This window comes from Condylura cristata, unplaced genomic scaffold (assembly GCF_000260355.1).
Source record: "Condylura cristata isolate star-nosed mole 26May11 unplaced genomic scaffold, ConCri1.0 scaffold00001, whole genome shotgun sequence".
In the NCBI taxonomy this organism is placed as follows: domain Eukaryota; kingdom Metazoa; phylum Chordata; class Mammalia; order Eulipotyphla; family Talpidae; genus Condylura; species Condylura cristata.
The window spans coordinates 56,495,996-56,514,877 of record NW_004567102.1 but is presented as its reverse complement, the minus strand read 5'-3'; the positions used below and the strand labels follow the sequence as shown (position 1 = coordinate 56,514,877).

General features: G+C 41.9%; 1 protein-coding gene across 2 annotated transcripts in view; it reads right to left on the bottom strand.

The window, feature by feature from the left end:
- NT5DC1 (5'-nucleotidase domain containing 1) overlaps window positions 1–18,855 on the bottom strand; it is a 100,965-nt gene extending 82,110 nt beyond the window's left edge. The window contains exons 1-6 of one of the 2 annotated variants that reach the window (XM_012723982.1): window positions 18,715–18,855; window positions 11,725–11,816; window positions 9,976–10,047; window positions 7,802–7,908; window positions 2,652–2,731; window positions 749–830 (exon numbers count right to left, since the gene is read on the bottom strand). In XM_012723982.1, coding sequence (XP_012579436.1) covers window positions 749–830; window positions 2,652–2,731; window positions 7,802–7,908; window positions 9,976–10,047; window positions 11,725–11,816; window positions 18,715–18,807 — 526 coding nt within the window. In that variant the 5' untranslated portion in view covers window positions 18,808–18,855. Of the gene's footprint in view, window positions 1–748; window positions 834–2,651; window positions 2,732–7,801; window positions 7,909–9,975; window positions 10,048–11,724; window positions 11,817–18,714 lie in introns of both variants that reach the window. The other variant, XM_004674089.2, reaches the window with a different exon arrangement.
- Window positions 18,856–18,882: the final 27 nt, after the last annotated feature.

The following is an 18,882-nucleotide window of genomic DNA, read 5'->3' as shown; positions in this document are numbered from 1 at the left end:
CTTAACAATGACTCTCTCCTGGGAAGAAAAGAGGCAGGTGGCAGGAAAAAGATGTAGTTTGAACAAACACTGCAGCTATTACTTAGTGCCTTGACATGTTTTCAGTTATATTTAGGATTATTTTGATGGCTTACATTACGTTAAAAGGAAGGCAAACAATTTTATGTCAATCACAAGGCAATTTTTTCTAAGTTAAGAAACACTGCTCCTGAGAATCCATTAGGACTGATCAAGTCCCTGGAGCAACCTGACATAAAGGTTGCTCTCTTTTTACACCTTAGAATTAACCCTGTGGGACCCAAGCAAACTTGTGGATGGAACTGTGAAAAGTTAGGCGCAGGTTTGCAATACCTCTCCTATTCTGAGCCAGCCAGCCAGCTCTGTATTTAAGCAAGAGAATGGAACTTTCACTTTCTCCACCTGTCTACAACGACCACACTAAAGGTTACAGGTGTCACAAACCCTCATTCCCAAGCCATGAAATGCAAAGCTGGAATGTCAATGCTGGGAAACTCATAGAACAACCTTACTGGCATGCATGGGAAGAAAAGCAGTTAAGAATACTGGCAATTAGATTCATGAAACAGACACGTAAGCTTAAATAACTTGACAGCAAAATTTAAGATCAGATTAAATCCTAACTAAGAAACATAGCAAATAGTTAATTTCTGTGTAATTTACTAAATAGAAACCATTCAACAAACATCTACTAGAAATCTATTAGAAAGTGTGTCTTCACATTACTTACCCTTAAAAGCTGACATTTTATAATTGTGTTGTATAGCAGCAATTACATCCTTCCAAAAATCAAAAGCTTTTTGACCGTTGTTCTTCTAAAAAAAAATAAAATCAAAATATAATACATGTAAAAGATCTGTTTTTAAGCAAAGTAGAAAACTGGGAAACATAATAGTATTGTATTCTAAAATAGGGACTCTTATTTCAGAAAACATAATATCCTAATAAACATCTCATTCTAACCATGATTTCAGAAAAAGAAATCTTCCATGACAATCGTTATTGCAGAGATACCTACATTTGTAACCAAAATAAAACAAATAAAATAAAAATTTCTACTCACTATATAGTAGTTAAACATATGAGTGAGTTTATAATGTTATAGTTTTTGAGATAGCAGAACATGTTACTTCATGCATTATGGCATCAACAGTAGCTAAGAAGCTTAAAGCCCTAAAACCATCAAACTTGAGAATTCAGTTCAAATTTACCTGAATTTCAATTTAAAAGAGCAACAAATCTCTACAGGAGAGATGAAGAAAATTTCAAATCCAAACTACAGATTATTTTTAAGACTTTTTTTAAAAAACATAAAGCAGGGCCCTCCCTGGTGGTGCAGCGGGTTAAAGCACTGCACTGAGAAGCTAAAGCCACTTCCGCATGAGTTCGATTCCCGCCTGCCCCGGAGGTGACCACATGGCGTGGCAGACCTCTCCTGACCCGCCCCTCAGCAGTGCACTTCGTCCATCTGCCTGTTCTGTCCCCCACTCTGTCTCTGGTGAAGCCTCTCACCGCCCCCGAGCCTCTGACCTGTACCCCAGTTCTGTATGTACAATAAATAAATCTTTAATAAAAAAAAAACATAAAGCAAATAAACATATTAAATACAACCCTACACTCACTGATTCTTTGGAAACATTAACTAGTGTCCTGCCTAAACTAAGACCAACTAGAAGAATATAAAGCTGACATATTTAAAGATTATGAAATTTGCTGCAGTCACTATGAAATGAGAAAGTTACTTCTTTTTAGGTTAATGACAACTTCGATAAACATACCAGAAATATTTTTCAACAGGATCTGTTACAAAAACCATCAGAACTCTGATTTAAAAGGAGTACTACCTTCATTCTATTATGAACATGATTAATATAAATTTTTTTAAAGATTTATTTATTCATGCATACAGAACTGGGGTTACAGGCCAGAAGTGCGGGGGCGGTGAGGGGATCCACCAGAGACAGAGTGGGGAGCCGTCAACAGCAGTCCGATTGATGAAGTACACTGCTAAGGGCAACAGTGGGTAGGTCAGGAGAGGTCTGTTGTGCCACATGGGTCACCTCCGGGGTGGGCATCGAAGTGGCTTTAGCTTCTCAGGGCTGGGCTTTAACCCGCTGTGCCACCAGGGAGGAGCCAATTAATATGATTTTTAAAAGGTAACATATACAAAAAGTTAAGTGATTGACAAAAGTGGTTCATGTTCATGGCCTTAAGTTCTATGTATAAAGTGACAGAGCCAGAGATCATAGTACCATGCTCAACACTAAAAAATTTCATCTCACTTTTCTGGTTTATATTATATAGAATGCTTAAAGGCACATGGAATTGTCTTAGAAACCTTTACATTTTAAAAATTCTAATGAGATGAGGTGCTATGTTTTCTTTTGCTAGACTTTTGTACCCTCTGCTGGAGAATAAGTTTACCATCTTTGGGGAGGATTTAAATGGTCAGTGCTATTTAATTTTCCAAAAGTACTTTGACCCCGGTTCTTTGTGTTCCTCAGTTACCTCTGAAACCACAAAGAGGAAACTGTGTAAAAGACCTCAACTCAAGAGATATAAATAACAATTCCATTAACTTATTACTAAATACATGACATAATTACTAAAAACTTAGTTCCCATTCTACTCACCTTTGTTAAGAAATCCACCACTCTGGCGCACAGAAGGGCCCCTGGCAGATCGAAGTAGTTATCATAAAAATAGTATTTTCCTAAAAAAGAACAAAACTTTACATTGGGAACAATGAATGCCTTATTTACGTAGCATACACAGAAAGTTGGCTGAAGAGGTACTAGATTTTGGGTTAGCTTCTAAAAGGAGCCTCATCCTTGGTTCCAAATGGTTCCATTACAAGCCATCATTGTCTTTTAAAGAATGTTTAAGCTACAAGGGGACAAGAAAGTTCAAATATTATATCCATAAATTAAGCATTATTTTTTACAGTGTAAAAATAGACTATCGCCCAAATATAAAATGGATCATGCAAAAGCCACTATGTGTTATAAATGTCACTGAATTAGAAGAGCATCACCTAACACTGCAGACAATGAAGTGTGCAGACTCTGTCATCTCTGTCTGTGCTGAGGCCCACCTGCAGTACTGTATTCAATTTTTTATAAAGATTTATTTATTCATGCATACAGAACTGGGGTACAGCCAGAGGTACAGGGGCAATGAGAGAATTCACCAGAGATAAAGCGGGGAGCAGAACAGGCTGACTGATAAAGTACACTGCTGAGGGGAACAACGGGCGGGTCAGAAGAGGTCTGTTGTGCCACATGGGTCACATCTGGGGCTGGGTATTGAACTCATGTTGAAGTGGCTGCGGTAGCTTGCAATGCTGCACTCAAACCGGTTGCACCACCAGGGAGGGCCCCTGCATTCAATTTTTATGTGATTTCAGACAAGCAGATGAAAACAAGCAGGGTGATAAGAGGAATAAAATTACTGAAGACATCTGGGATAACAGAACAGTCACACTCAAGGATCCAGAAAGGAGAGAACTTGTTGTAACCTGTTCGGCTTCAGGTAGAATTAAACTCAAGCCCCTCCTAGCACAGTTGATACCTGAATCTACTGTCCTTGTGCAGACACCCCTTGTATACAGACCACCCCTCTCCACGCCCCCCACCCAAGCCCATATCTGTGTCCATTCAGCATAAGAACACCTGTGTCACTTGCCTTCTCTGGAAGCTCCTGGAGCCTATACAGCAAGTCTTGACCAACAGAGTCAGGAGTCAAAGAAGGAATGGACCCCTATCCCACCACTAACAACTATGGAAGGTATTCCCTGTGTTTTTCAAAGTGCCAGTTTCAGAACAGAGTCTCAATTCTTTCCTTTCCCAGCACCCTCTCCACTATTCCAATTGGGCTTATGGGACCAGAAGCACCCACTTGGCTTTGGGGAACCAATGTCACAGGGTACTCAGCAGAAAGAGTCAAAGAAGCAAGAGTGGAGTTGGGGCCTTCCCTGGTGGCACAACAGGTTAAAGCACAGCACTGTGAAGCTATCCAAAGCCACTGCAGCATGAGTTCAATCCCTGGCCAGGGAGTTGACCCACATGGCAAGGCAGACCTCCCCTGATCCTCCCACTGCTCCCCTCAGCAGTGTACAGATCTGCCTGTTCTGCTCCCCGCTCTGTCTCTGGTGAATCCTCTCACTTCCTGCTCCTCTGGCCTGTACCCCGGATTCTGTATGCATAAATAAATCTTTTTTTAAAAAAGAGAGAGATGGAGCCAGATTTTAGTTTAAGAAAGGTATTTTTAGTGCCCATAACTACTCTTGCACAGTCTAATTTACTGACTTTCAGTCCCCCTTCCTCCTATTTGTAAGATATTTATGATGTTATGGGTCATAGACACCCTATTTCTCAGGGTAAACTCTGCACAATATCCAGATATGTAGGAACATCACATATGCCTGAGAATGAATGAGTTATCCAGAAATAGAGTAAATGCCTCTGGAATGAAGAAGGATCACAGGTAAATTAGGAGAAAACCCTCTGCAGGGGGCCTGGTGGCTACTCTTTTTAAGTGTCACCGATGTCTTGTTTCTCCCTGTTAAACTGTTAAAAATGCATAAGAAATAAAGTCAGAGTTCTTCATTAATCCTGCTTCCATTTGTGTATTCTTTCCTTTGGTTAAAAATATTTTGGTTGGCACGGTTTTCTTGTTTTTTTTTTTTACTCTTTCACAGAAAATTGTTAGGGAACATCTCAGACTATTTTTCATTCCTATGAAAGGTTAGGGTGGCTTTGCCAGGAATCCAGAGGCAAAGGGAGGTGATGTCCATGGACATTCCTGCCCACACTCTGCTATGTGAGACAACTAGTGCCCCAGGGCTGCAAGACCAGCAGGGTACGCAGAGTTCCTCAGGTTTTGTTAAGCTGTGCCCCATCTTATTTCTTGGACTGTGACAACAAAGTGGTCTCCCTGACACTGACAACCAGTCGTCTGAAACGTCCTGGGAGCAAGAGGCATTTCATTATTGTTTCAGTGTCACTCACTACTATGCAAACCTGCTTAAGCCCCGCTCTCCTTCTCCTTTGTGGGCATTAATGTGTGAAATACAGTTTAAGACCTGAAATACTGATTATGAGTCTTGGTTGGGGTCTAATCATACAATTCAGGGGGTTAATGGGAAGGATTCACTGACTCCCACCCATAAGGCACAGTGTGGGCACAGTGCCACTTGTTCAGACTGGACTTGTTAAGTGGGCCAAACTGCTCTTAATTCTGCTGCCAAAACCAAAATTCCAAAACTGGGCCACATAAAAGCTTCAATCCTCAACCTCCTACAGAGCAGAGAACTCACTGGGAAGTGAAGGTTATTGAGCTTAGTTCAACAGAACCAGACTCTGAATCAAGATCAAGTTCTACAATCATTAAATTTTGCATATAGAAAAGGCAATGTCATTGTCAACACTAACCTCTTTGAAAACTCAGTGCCAGTGAAACCATGGCACATGAATAACTATAGGGAAGAGAACGTCTGATGTGAACATAAATTCTCCCTTCTCTGCAGAGAAGTGGACTTATCTCCATTTAAAGATGAAGAAACTGACACTACACATGGCTTAATAATTTACCAGTTACTTTATCCTGCAAGTAACAGAGTCAGTATAATCCCACAGTAACTGGCTCTGAGACTCTTGTGGGTTCCACAAGACCTTGTTGTTTCTGCAGAATTTATCAGGTCTGGGGAGAAAAAGATCAAAAGGACTTGCTCTCTGGAAATTGGCTAGTTAGGAAGAGAATACTCATGCCAAGTCAACAACTTGAATAGGGACTATTTATCAAAATTTTAAACCAGTATATACTCAGAAGAATTGTAATTCTGGGAAATGATTTTGGACACATTTGCAAAAGTACAAAATACATAACATCAATGTCACAGGGGACTGATTAAGTAAATCTTGACACAAGCACTTGACGGCAGAGCACGCCAGCATTGAAAAACCAAGGACACCTGTGTGTGTGTGCTTGTAGACAATCTGAGATGTAAATTAAAAAGAACAAAATACAGAAAAGATATGATCTCTTTCGAATAATTTTTCAAAATAAGCTTTAGGAAAAAGGGGTACTAATGGACAAAGATTTGAGATAATGATTCTTCATTTCATTCCTTTCTGTAATATTTAAATTTTCTAACTACATGCCCAATTATTGCTCTTAATATAAGCCAAGTTTATTGAATTGTGGAATCAAACTCTTTTTTTTTCTTTTTACATTTTTCCACATTAGAAAAAAATACATTATTTTTTAAAAGGCACTGGATTTCTCAATTATTCCACAGAAACAACAGGTTTCTATTATGTATCAGAGCTTAACTGCAGGGCACCTGAATGGAAATCACTTTCCTAACTAACTCAATTACAGATAACTTCCAGGCCATTCTCAGCACAGTCCTGGGTAAATTAAACTGATGGAAGCAGCAGGCGACAGCGCCCTCTTGTGGGAAGAGCAGTGAACACACAGGGGTCATATTGGGTGAATTTTCTTTTCCTGACTGGGAAATACTTCTTAACTCTGGATTTCTGAATAAATGTCATAGAAACACTTAGCTATGTGCTTAGTTTTGCTGGAAGAATGAAGGCACTTATTTATAATTGCCTACATCTGGAGAGACAACTGCTGTCTCTATCATCACTTGTGTAAAAAGACTAGCTATTTTGAGTTGAGATGTGTTGAAAGCATTCAACAGTTTAACTCAAGGTAAAATCTGTTTTTCCTTCCAATTTACTTTATTAAGAACACTCATACTTCCTGAAATTTTCACTTCCTGACATCTCTCTAACTGAACTCTCTAAATTAGGTAACAAACTTATCACAATAGTAACAAAGCATAAGGCAAAGTTATTACATTTTCTAAGGCAGGTAGGTCAATTTCAACAGTACATGGGGAGAAAATTGCCATTAAAAATTACAACAGGCCCTCCCTGGTGGTGCAGCGGGTTAAAGAACAGCACAAAGAAGCTTAAGCCACTTCCGCATGAGTTCCATCCCCACCTGCCCTGGAGGAGATCCACAAGGCGTGGCAGACCTATCCTGACCCGCCCGCTGCTCCCCTCAGCAGTGTACTTCGTCGATCTGCCTGTTCTGCTCCCCGCTCTGTCTCTGGTGAAGCCTCTCACCCTCCGCATCTCTGGCCTGTACCCCAGCTTTGTACGAATAAATAAATAAATCTTTAAAAAAAAATTACAACAACTAAAAAACAATCATGACTTTTAATAGTCTGTTTTAACTGTCGCACACATATGTCTGTAAATAATTTTTGAAAAATGCTTTCATGATCACCCAAGGGAAAGCTGTTCAAAGAAAATGGTGAAAAGTGTGTAAAAATCATTTAATTTCAGGAAATTAGAAGACAAAGGCAGAAGATACTAGCTCTAGAAAAGCGCAGGCCAGGGAAGGATAAATAAAAGTAAGGATTAAGCATTTCACAAATTCAGGAAGGAGAAATAAAAGTAAGGATTGAGCATGTCACAAATTCATAAAGAATGAGATAAGTAAAGAATATTTTGTACCTAAGCACTAATCTGATTTCCTATGGAACAAATGCAAGTAAAAGAAGCATCAACAAAACCTTCAACAAAACGGAACTAACGTCCAAGGAGATGCCAGACAGCCGGCGGGGAGTCCTATTCCTGTAACACCGCACTTGTTCCCTGCAGGTCCTGCGCAATACGTGGCACAGGGGGTCTCAGGGCCCTCTCGTTCGAAGGTTCAGGGTTCAAGGCAAAAGGAGAGCCAATGGAAGTGCTGGCCCCACAAGCCATACCTGATCGGGACGCTGTCTCTGTGTCCATCATGAAGTGCTTCCACGCCTTGCTGCCATACTCCTCCGCCAGCGCCTGCGCAGCGACCATCTTGGTGCCGTGGCTCGCCCTGCGGAGGCAAGGAGGAGAGGTGAGGCACACTGCTCATCCATGGCTCATGCGGACGCTCCCCCCAGCACTGCCCTGCTGCAGGTAATCAAGTTTGCTTTTTTGTTTTCAGCTGGTGATGTCACCGCCAGGATCCAAAGAGGCATTTCCCCTGAAAGCTCTAGTTCTGCCTCCATTTCATCTACCGAATGATGGGAGCAACTCACACCATGGTCTTTGCTCTAGAATGTGGTGTGTAAACTATGAACTATAATTACTTTGAAAGAGATAAGAGGTACCAGCCTCCATTTAACTATGGAGGTGACAGTGAGTGACCTAACTGGGACGGTGGGAAAACAATGACCTGGTTGGTGGCAGGGTGCTCTGGCGGCAGGGGAACAGAGCAGCAGAGCTCTGGTGTGATCTGCGAGCCCAGAGGCCACACAGAGTGTCTCACACCTAGGCTCCTTGAGCATGGGGGACAGACACAAATCAGGGGAGCAAGCAGGTCTCGCAAGGATTCAACTGCTTGACAGTATTGCTCAAAACACAATGGGCAACAACAGAAGATGAATGTGGCAACACTTAGAACACAACAAGAAAGTAGCTGTTTTCCGCTAAATTCCACTTTTGCATCAGTAGGGCCAGGTTAAGGAAATTTTACCCTATAGGGAGCAGTTAGTATTTTATGTAGATTCTTATGAGAAATTACTAGATTAGGGAAGATCATTAGTCTTCTTAGTTATAGTAGCAAAGCAAAATGAAGGGTAAAACATGAAGTAAAAGCAAACAGGGGGTGGGGAGAATCTCAAACGGGCTCCTTTTAGTAAAGATGAAGGCCACAGAAAGCTCTATGTAAAGACAGAGGAACCCTGGGTGGAAAATAGGACCTGACAAGGAATTTGTGACAGTGGTGAAAACAGACACCAAGGCATAAAATAGGAGAAACTGCAGGTTGGTCAGGCAGACCTAGAATGGAGAGTATCAGATAATTGGGATGGGTGAACAAGGGGAAGAGACTGACAGACAGGCATGAAGATGAAGCAAAGAAGTACAACTGTAATGCTATTCATTCTTTTAATCATGATGGAGGACAGTGAAATACTCTAAAATACCACAAAAAACTGAAAGATCATAGTCAAAGCAGCATTATGTATGTATATATACAACCATACCCTATCTTGTTGCCAAGGAAACAATATGCAAATGAATAGCAAGAGTCAGATGTGATGGGGCCACATCTACTCTGGTTGGCTGGTCCTTTATGTGACGGTCTGCGGGGGAGAGTGTGAGTTTGGTGTAAAAAGGCAGAGAAGAAGAGGCCCCTGTGCTGAGCACTGTCTCCCTGGACTCAACTGGTCTGTATAAATGAGAAATGGCAGCGCTGCACAGCCATGCTGACCTGCCTGTGCCATCAGTGCTGGGGAATACAAATGCCTATCCCATAGAGTTCTCTGAAAGATGCAGAGCAGTAAGATCTGAAAGAGGCAGTAATGTCAGCTGGTTTTAGATTGCTGGCCCTGCTCTCACCAACACTTAGTGCTGGGCTCACCCTGAGAGCTCACCCAGGAGGTGGGGAGAGACTGACAAAGGATGACCAGTCTAGAAAATCTGCAAAAGAAGTTGAGATATAAATGCGTCCTGCATTATGGGGGGGATTTGGATAAATGGAGGAAGAAAGTTAGTGCAAAGATCACTAACTCCTCCCCACATTAATTTTCTCCTCCCTTCATAAAAAGAACTCCTGATTTCTTCCAGACACCAACAAACCCACCCAACACAATATAATTTCCATAGTCGTTGACAGTGGGAATAGTCAAGGAGATGAAGCACGTTACTAATATTCTACTGTGTTTCATGCAAGTATTTCTGAAAAGCTAAATTTAAGGAACTAGATTTTTCGGTCCAATGCTCTCAGATTTGCATTTAAACTGTTCAAACAATTCATACTAAAAGTGTACAGGCATATAGAGAAACTCTTCTGATTGGCTAAAATAATTATCTTACTTGACATCCCTTAATTCAAGTGATATATAATAATGAAGCGTCCTAAAAAGTAAAAAGTTTTAAGTTCACAACTAATTATTACCTGAGCACAGTGCCATCATCTGCCAGTTTAATGAAGCTTCCATCTTCCAGATCCAATGCCAAGCCCTTGCAACTAAAACAGAAATGTCTAATTACCAACCAATTCATGTATTTTACTAATCCTACAAATTATAATCCACATCTTCAAAAACTTGAAATGCCAAAAAGGGATTCTCCCACACAAATAAATGCTACTATTAATTAAATTAATGAGACTACCCACGAGTTCTAGAGTGCGTATCATCCACAGAACAAGTATATAAGGAAAGGTGTAATGTGGGCAAATAAAGAGAATGTTTAGTTTGTAATACCCTTAAGCTTTCAATCAGAGAAATTTAAAACTCGGAGAGAACAACAACAACCCCCCCCCAAAAAAAAAAAAAAAACAAGCATTATGTAAATGTCAAGATGTGCAAATGTTTTTCATTAAATATAACAAACACACATTTGGTAAGCTCTTAGCCAGAGCTCTTCTATACTCTATAACGTACCTCAATTTAGGTCATGTTAAGAACTTAGCTGCTGGGTAAGACATAGTGTTGAAAGCCACTAAATGAAAGTCAAATACTAAGTTTTAGACTTCGCTACTATAAAATACTTGTGGGATTTGAGGAGAAAAATGGGTACAGATTCAATATTATGAATAATAAGAGCAAGGAGGTGGAATAGCCCTAAAATACCAAGAGAATAAATGAAAAGTGACAGGGTACTTTAGAAACACTATTTACTTTGCTCCACAAAAAACTTCCTAGTCAGCTGTTTTAGAGAATAAAATGTTTCTGTTTCTTCCTTTTACAAAAGGGCTAACTCAAAAAACAAACACAGAAGGAAATGTATAATAGATGAACATCACTGCTCTAGAATTACTTCTGCATGTATTTTTTATGTATTTTAGGATTAATTTTTTTTTTTTTAAGATTTATTTGTTTATACAGAACTGGGGTACAGGCCAGAAGCTTAGGGGCGGCGAGAGGCTTCACCAGAGACAGAGCAGGGAGCAGAACAGGCAGATCGACGAAGTACACTGCTGAAGGGAGCAGTGGGCGGGCCAGGAGAGGTCTGCCGCGCCATGTGGTCACCTCTGGGGCAGTCGGGAATCGAACTCATGCGGAAGTGGCTTTAGTTTCTCAGTGTTGTGCTTTAACCCGCTGCGCCACCAGGGAGGGCCGGATTAAAATAATTTTTAACTGAGCAATTTAAAGTGGTTTAGTAGGAGCTTTTTAAATTCTTATTACTCAAATGTGGAAAAATTGCAAAGTAAGCCTTGGGGAGCTGAGATCCAAGGCAGGGGGTCTGCACTAAGAGACTTAGCGCAAGGAATGTCTATCCAAATTACAGAAAACCTCGAGGTTTTAATTTAGATATCTATTCAAAACATGAGCATTTCTCCTCCACTCTTTCAGTTCTTATGTGAAAGGCAATAAAGCAATTTTTTAAAAGATGTAAATTAGGAAGCAGGGACAATTCCTAATAGTATTTGAAAATCTTTATAACCATACTTGATCCACACCAAAAAAAACCCAAATTGGACATATCTGCTCTAGTTTATGTTCATAATCAGGCAAATCTAAACTTAAAGTAGAAAGTTAATCCATTAAACATAAAACTTTTAGTATAGAGAGCATTTCTGTTCTTCACACACCTTCAAATTTTACTCTCTGCCTCTATAGAAGAGGAAACATTATAGTTTTACCAGTAACAATTGAGAATGAAAAGGAATATGTATGCAGAGCTTAGAAAAAGAACCTACCAGAAGTCCCAATCCTCTGGAGTCACAGTAAGCAATTCCTTGTCATACCCCTTCTCCTTGACGAGGAACTGGGCAAAGCTATTATAAATGAGCTATAAACAAGGGGAAGGAAAAAACAAAGGTTAACTATAAAATTCACTAGTCATTCTTAATTTCCAGACCTGCAAACCTAATGGAATTCTGATGGGGAGTGGGAGAAAGATATCTGTAATTGCTAAAGTCTGAACTTAATCCCCCCCACAAGGTAATTCATCTATACCCCCCACGAAGTTGTTATGTTTTGTTGATACTCCAAACTTACACCATCAGTATAAAATTACATAACCAATGACAACTACTAATCTTACTCCAGAATTCTAATGTGCTGGAGATCATTAAGACTTAACAAAGCTTTATAAACACATTTAATACATCACTAAAATAACACATTGGCAACTCTATCATTATACCCATTTTTAGTCAAAGGTACCGTCTCAAATAATAAATTCTTAAATTGTGACCCACAAATGGAGGCCACCTCAGTCGTCTGCTCAAAATCACCAGTCTTAGCCTAGTCAGCCTGCACTTGTGGGAAACACCTGGGGAAACCTCACCCCAATTATAATGCTCCAGCCCAATTTTAGCTCGTCTTCCCCCTTAAAACTCAGGATCTGGCAGCTTTATAAGGAAACCTCTGACCTTCTAGCCAGCCATGCCCTGTTTTCCCATTGCCTCTTCCAAGGCTATAAAATGCACGCTTGCCAAGTATCTCTTGGGGAGAGTGCCCCACTGTTTGTGAGGCACTTTACTCCCCAACCCAGGAATAGTTTTCCCTGGAATAAAGAACATGAAACTCTTTACTAAATACCTTTAGTTTTGCCATTTGAAAGAGGGGAGTTTCTACATGGGGACCAGGTGGTCGATGTAAAGGAGGAATCGTGGCACCTCCATCAGATAAAGGAAATAGCTCTTATTTTTTCACCATATGAAAAATATAGGAAAATGGAGGGAAGAGCTTCTGGAAACAAGCACAAAGATGACTGTTCTGCTGATGTCAACAGATCTTCTAATTTCCCAACAGCAAAAATTCTGAGATTTTTGAGTAAAACTTCTTTTTTTTAAAGAGCTGGTTCAATTTTTAAATAATGGTACGTGGCAAACAAATGGGCTAAAAGTGATGAAGATCTACATTGGCCCTATCCCCTTCTTCATCAGAAGAGTGTCCTAGGTCAGCTTAGATATACTTGGAGGTGAGGGAGAATAGTGGTTTGGGATTAGACTGACATTGTCCAAGAAGTTTGCTCTGGAGATGTCAACCCATGAGAGCTGCTGAGAGCATGGGACCTGCACAGGGAGGAGAGGGTAGAGACACATTTCAAAAAGAATGGGAGAAGGTGGTGATATTTCCACAGATACCGACAAAATCTAGCACATAATTTCGTGAATGGGGCAGGGGTTTCAGGTCCAGAAACCCAATGTAGATTGGGCTGTCACGGGAGATGAGTGTGGAGAAACCAAAGGTCTTGTCAATTAGAGCTGTTCTTTGTTGTTAATGAAAATCAATCTATATGTACTCCCATGCAGTACATGAACTGCATCCAGGTCAACTGTTAATAAATGCACATTATATCATCACTATATAGCAACATTTCTCAATCCTGACAGTGATTCAGACCAGAGATAGTCTTTAAGCCACCTGGGAATTCTGAGCCTACAGGATTGAGTGGAGTCCAGGTGAGGTACCACCTGAGGTACCAGATGATTCCTGAAGTACAGAGATGGCTTATATTATATGGGTTTTACTCAGTCCAAAAAGTGCTCCCGATAGAAAATGTTGAATCACCCTGATCTACAAAATACTACAGTCAATACATACTTGTAGTGATCCATCTGCAAGGAACCAGCGTTTGAGATTAACTGATAAAAAGAATTTAGAGCCAGGCCTAATGAACAAGTAATTCAACTTAAGTAGTTGCTATCATCAGTTCTGTTGTGATAAAAAAGAGGAGGGGGTGGGGGGGCAGGTCCTACTTGTAGCTTTTGCTTATTTCCATGGTATACTGCCACCCAGGCCAACTTCACATTGCCAGTAGTTACCAGACACTACCAGACTTGCCACTGATCAAGGCAGTTTATTTAGTCTGAGCCAACGGAATGTCTCACCACTTGGCAACACTAAGACATGGGTATGTGGTGCCAATGACGTCAGATTCCTGCCCAAAGAGAAAGGCGCTACCAATAGGGGATGACCCTGTGTTCCTCACCTGGAGGAGCCGCTTCTGTGCATGGAGGGAATGAGGCCAGTGCGCCTGGAGAAGAGAGAGCCACAGTGCTAAGAGTCCTCTGTGCCTTTGAAACCCCTGTTCTGGTACCAAGTTCTTGGAACTTTGCCTTAGATTATGGTGAGTCATCCCAGAGGCCTTCATGGCACAGGCTTCTGTGTCCAGTTTCTTCCTCTCCTAGCCTTAGGTGCCAGTTTACCTCCCCATAAGGCTGAAAGTCACATACACTCTACAGCAGTTGAAACTGGTGCCCTGTGAGTCACAAATCATGCATGTTCCACATGCAGGGTTGCCAGTTATAATGTGAAATACTGGGGTTTACAGGATTAAAGCTCAGTCTCTTTCTAGCCTGGGACACAGGGATGGGAAGTTCTGGCAGATAGGGGAAGTCAAGAGTTACCTTGGGACCAGGCCCTGAAAGCTTGGGCACGTAAAGAAAGCAAAGGTCCGTCAGTGAAATAGTTCATAAAGCCCAGTGAAACTGGGGCAGTTAAAGGCTGATGCAAATTCTAAAGGGAAGCAGGGACTAATTACTTTAATAGCCTTTAGCACAGCCCAGCATTTGAGAGACAGTCTACAAATGTAGAGTGCAAGCTAGAGTCAAACTTTTCTTTCAGTGACCAGATGCATTTTCTCATCTCACCCCCCGCTTCTCCATAAATAATTCAATAAATTCACCTTTTCTACTTTCTGTGCTATTTCTGATCAATTCTTTCACCACCCTCTTTCTGTCTTCCCCCACCCCCATGTTGGTGTCCCCTCATGGCTATTATCTCCCTCACATGGCATGAACTACCTAAGTTTGATTTACAGTTACAACTCATAATTTTTTAGAATAGGCACAACCCATGCAATATTTGGACATACCTACACTAAAAATGTTTTTTGTTATTTGAAGTTCAAATTTAACTGGATGACCTGTATTTTTCTTTGCTAAATGTGGCCATATATATATATATATTATTATTATTATTATTATTATTAAATCTTTGCTATAATCCTGCTGCTTAAAATTCTAACATTTTGGCAAGGATGTGGTGAAGAAAGAACTCTTGTACACTGCTGATGGGAATGAAAACTATTCCAACCACTATGGGAAACTGTGTGGAGATTTCTTAAACTGCTAAAAATGAAGGTTTCATATCACTCAGGAATTCCACTCCTAGGGAACTACTCAAAGGAACACAAAATCATTAACATAAAAGAATACATACACCCTATATTTACTACAGCACTATTTATAAAAGGTAAAATGTAGAATCAACCCAAATACCCAAAAATAGATGAATGGATCAAGAAGATGTGATCCATATACACAATGGAATACGATTCAGCAATCAAAGAAGATAAAGTAATGCCATTTGCAGCAACATGAATGGAGCTAGAAGGGATTATGCTCAGTGAAATAAGTCAGAAGAAAAAAGAAAAAAAAAAGATGGTTTTACTTATAGGAGGAATATAGAAGATCTCAGAAAAAACAAAAAATAAACAGACAACTATCAGTCAGGGGAGGATAGGAAAGGGATCAAAGGAAGGGTGGGAAGAGCACAAGGACTATGGTGCACAGGTGAATTGGTGTAGGGACTACATCTGAAAAAAGAAAGCAAACATTGTATAAAAATGAACAATGAGGTGGCTCTCCCTGGAGGCATAGGGGGTTAAAGAACAGCACCAAGAAGCTAAAGCCACTGCAGCATGAGTTCCATCCCTGGCTGGGAGGTGACCCATATGGCACGGCAGACCTCTCCTGACCCGCCCACTGCTCCCCTCAGCAGTGTACTTGTCAATCGGCCTATTCTGCTCCCCACTCTGTCTCTGGTAGATCCTCTCACTGCCCCTGTACCTCTGGCCTGCACCCCAGCTCCATATGCCTAAATAAATAAATAAATCTTTAAAAAAAATGAACAATGATGTAAAGTATATATAAATATGTAAATTATGTATTTAATTTAAAAATAAGCTAACATTTAAAAACTAAGACATTTTTCATCCAAATTTCAATTTCTCACTTCTCTTACAAAGAATTCTAAAGGAAGACTGAGTTTCTCCCTCATGCCAAATGCTGGCAGGAGCCCAGTGTAGCTGGGTTTCTGAGCCTGGCTATTCCAGATCCTCTCCCACTCACAAGTTTAGCTTAACTGTCTGGCACTAAAGACTTCTCAGTCTGCAAGCCAGGAGAGCACAGCGGTCATTACATCTAGAATGCCTTTCCTGAGTGATACCCCCTGCCCCTACATACACTCAGATCAGCTGACAAAAGTTCCATGTTTACACAAAACGCTATATTTACTAAATGCTCACAAGGCTGAAGTGAGAGATACTCACTTCCTTCCTGATGCAAACACTACTAACTTCTCCAACTTCTCCAGCATCTTCTACAGCTCTCTTGTCTCCTGCTTGCTCCCCAGGGTCAGGGGCTGCTCACCTCTCTGTTCTCCAGGCCCTGACCTATTTCTGTCTGAAATAATGCTTTCTATCTCTTCACCTGCTGACTACGACCCTTCTGTTAAGCCCCAGCTCAAGCATCACTGATGCCAGGATTCTCTGAGCTTGGCAGCACTACCCAAAGCATGGCAGTGGGAGAGCAGAAACCTACCAGCCAAACACCCTGCTAGGTGACCCTTTTTGTGCCTCTGTCATCATCTCAAAATTGAGATTGTGTTGACAGGTAACATCTACCTCACAAGGTTATTCTAAGAATAAGTCAGTTTATGAGCAAAATGCTGTGATATGTTCAGCTATTAAAACAGCTATTATTCAATCATCCCACAGTTATTTATTAAACCCACTCAGCTCTGCATACAGCACTCACAATAAACTTCAGGTAACAAATGTCAAGGAATCCTGGCCCTAGGGGAATTCTCTAATAAGTAAGCAAGAAATGTGAAAATTGTATGCTAAATGCTATGAAAAACTGAAGAATTTTATGGGAAACTGGAGGTGGGATGGAGGTACGAGGATAAACTTCAGGAGGCCGGGAGGGCTTCCCAAAGGGAACACTGCAAGATGAGGCCTGAGGGATGAGGGACTGGTGTAGAGAGGAGGTGTGCAGGCAAGGTCCAGGGGGCTGACAAGCTCTTCAGGCATCCTTGCCATCACAAGACCCCTGAAAGGCCAGGATGTTATCTCTATACCAGCAACTAGCACAGTGCTCCTAAGATGCTGGTGCTTAATAAAAGATTTCAGAACCAAACAGAATCCAAAACAAACTATATTCGTTTTCAACATTTAAGTGTCATTTGTATTTGAGGTTTGAAGTAAAGAACCCCAGGGGTATATATTCCGAAGTTTTGTGCTTACACATGCACAAAATGGGCCCCAAAATGACAGTGACTTTCGCAGTATTGTTCTCGAAATGAATGTGACTAGAGAGGAGATACAAGAAAACAAGAAGCAAGAGAGGACTTGAAAGGCACTAAGGAAAATATGACTAAAACCTAGAGGAGCTAGTAACTCAGAGACGAAAAGTAAAGCCTTCAGAACTCTCAATATGACTAAGGAAACCTCTCTAGAGTAGGAACACTACTGTACACTATCAGGAAGAATACGAATACCCCCCCCCCCATATTTAGTGCCTTTGCAGAGAAAACACACGATAAATTCAGACTTTGTTTTCACCCTTAGCAGGAACCTGAACTACATACACATGGGGCACTGACCTTAACAAAATGAGGAACAACCTTGGCTGATGTTGGGGAACTTGAGTTCTACCCATAAATGGAGATAAAGGGAATGGGCAGTGGCCACACAAGCAAACAGCTGTGCTGTAGGCATGATACAACAATTACCCTTTTATTCCTTTACCTTTAGAGGTAAATCCAATTATTAGACCCATTTTCCAGATAGGAACACTGAGTCACCTGCCCAAAATGACAGAGCTAGTAATAGTAGTGCCCTAACCTAGACAGTCAGGCTTGCAGGGTCCTTTGCCTGGGTGCTCCACTTTGACTGAAACATTTCTGCGAACTTTTCAACATCCTGGTGAAAGCAAAGTAATGGGGGAGGAAGTTCAATTCACTTGAGAATACAGGTGTGGAATCCTACAGGCCTCACTCTCTCCTCGCTCTCATAGAGAAGCAAGAACCCAAGCTTCGCTGGCTGTTAGGTTCAGTGGACTTGGAGCATTTAATCGGTACCCAGTAAAGGTCTATTTCTTTCTCTTGGTAAAAGACAAAATAGAGATTGGTCTATTAGTCGCAGTGGGTTTCTGCTAATATTCTCTCCAACACATCACACAATCTCTCACTACAGGCGATGTCAAACATCCGACAGGTGGCCAACGACGAGCAAAGGGAAAAACGCAGCCAAGCCAATTACAAGCCCCTAACCAGGTGGCGGTACCCGGGGGGTTGATGCACAGAGGGACTTGCTGAGAAGTTCCCAAGGCCAGGCTGGATCTGCAAAGGATACCCCGGATCCCCTGGCCCCGCCCATCCTCCTCTGCACCAGGAACGGTTTCCCAGCCCGACCTGGCATCTCGCACAATCGGTCCCTCCTTCGCCCCTTTTCTTTCCTCCCCTTCACGCCAACTTGGTAAATGGTTGGGCTATGAAGGCCCCTCCACGCCGGCGTGGGCGGGAGGAGGCGCACTTCCGCCCCGCCGAGGCGAGGCGCCTGCAGGCCCCCGGCCGCCCCCGGCCGTCCCCGGCCGCGCTCGCCCCGCCACAGCCGGAAGGAAACTCAAGCCCCGACCGCCATGGAGTCGCGCCGGGCAGCTTGCGCCACTCACCCGGGCGCTCTCGGGCAGGTTGTAGCGACATAGAGTGTGGTCCAGATCGAAGCCGACCACGTCGCAGGCGGCCAGGGAGAAGTGCTGCGCCATGGCTGCGCTGGGAACCCAAACAAGTGCTCCGCGAGGGAGCGTGCGAGCCGCGCGCGGGCGGGACACTACGGAAGG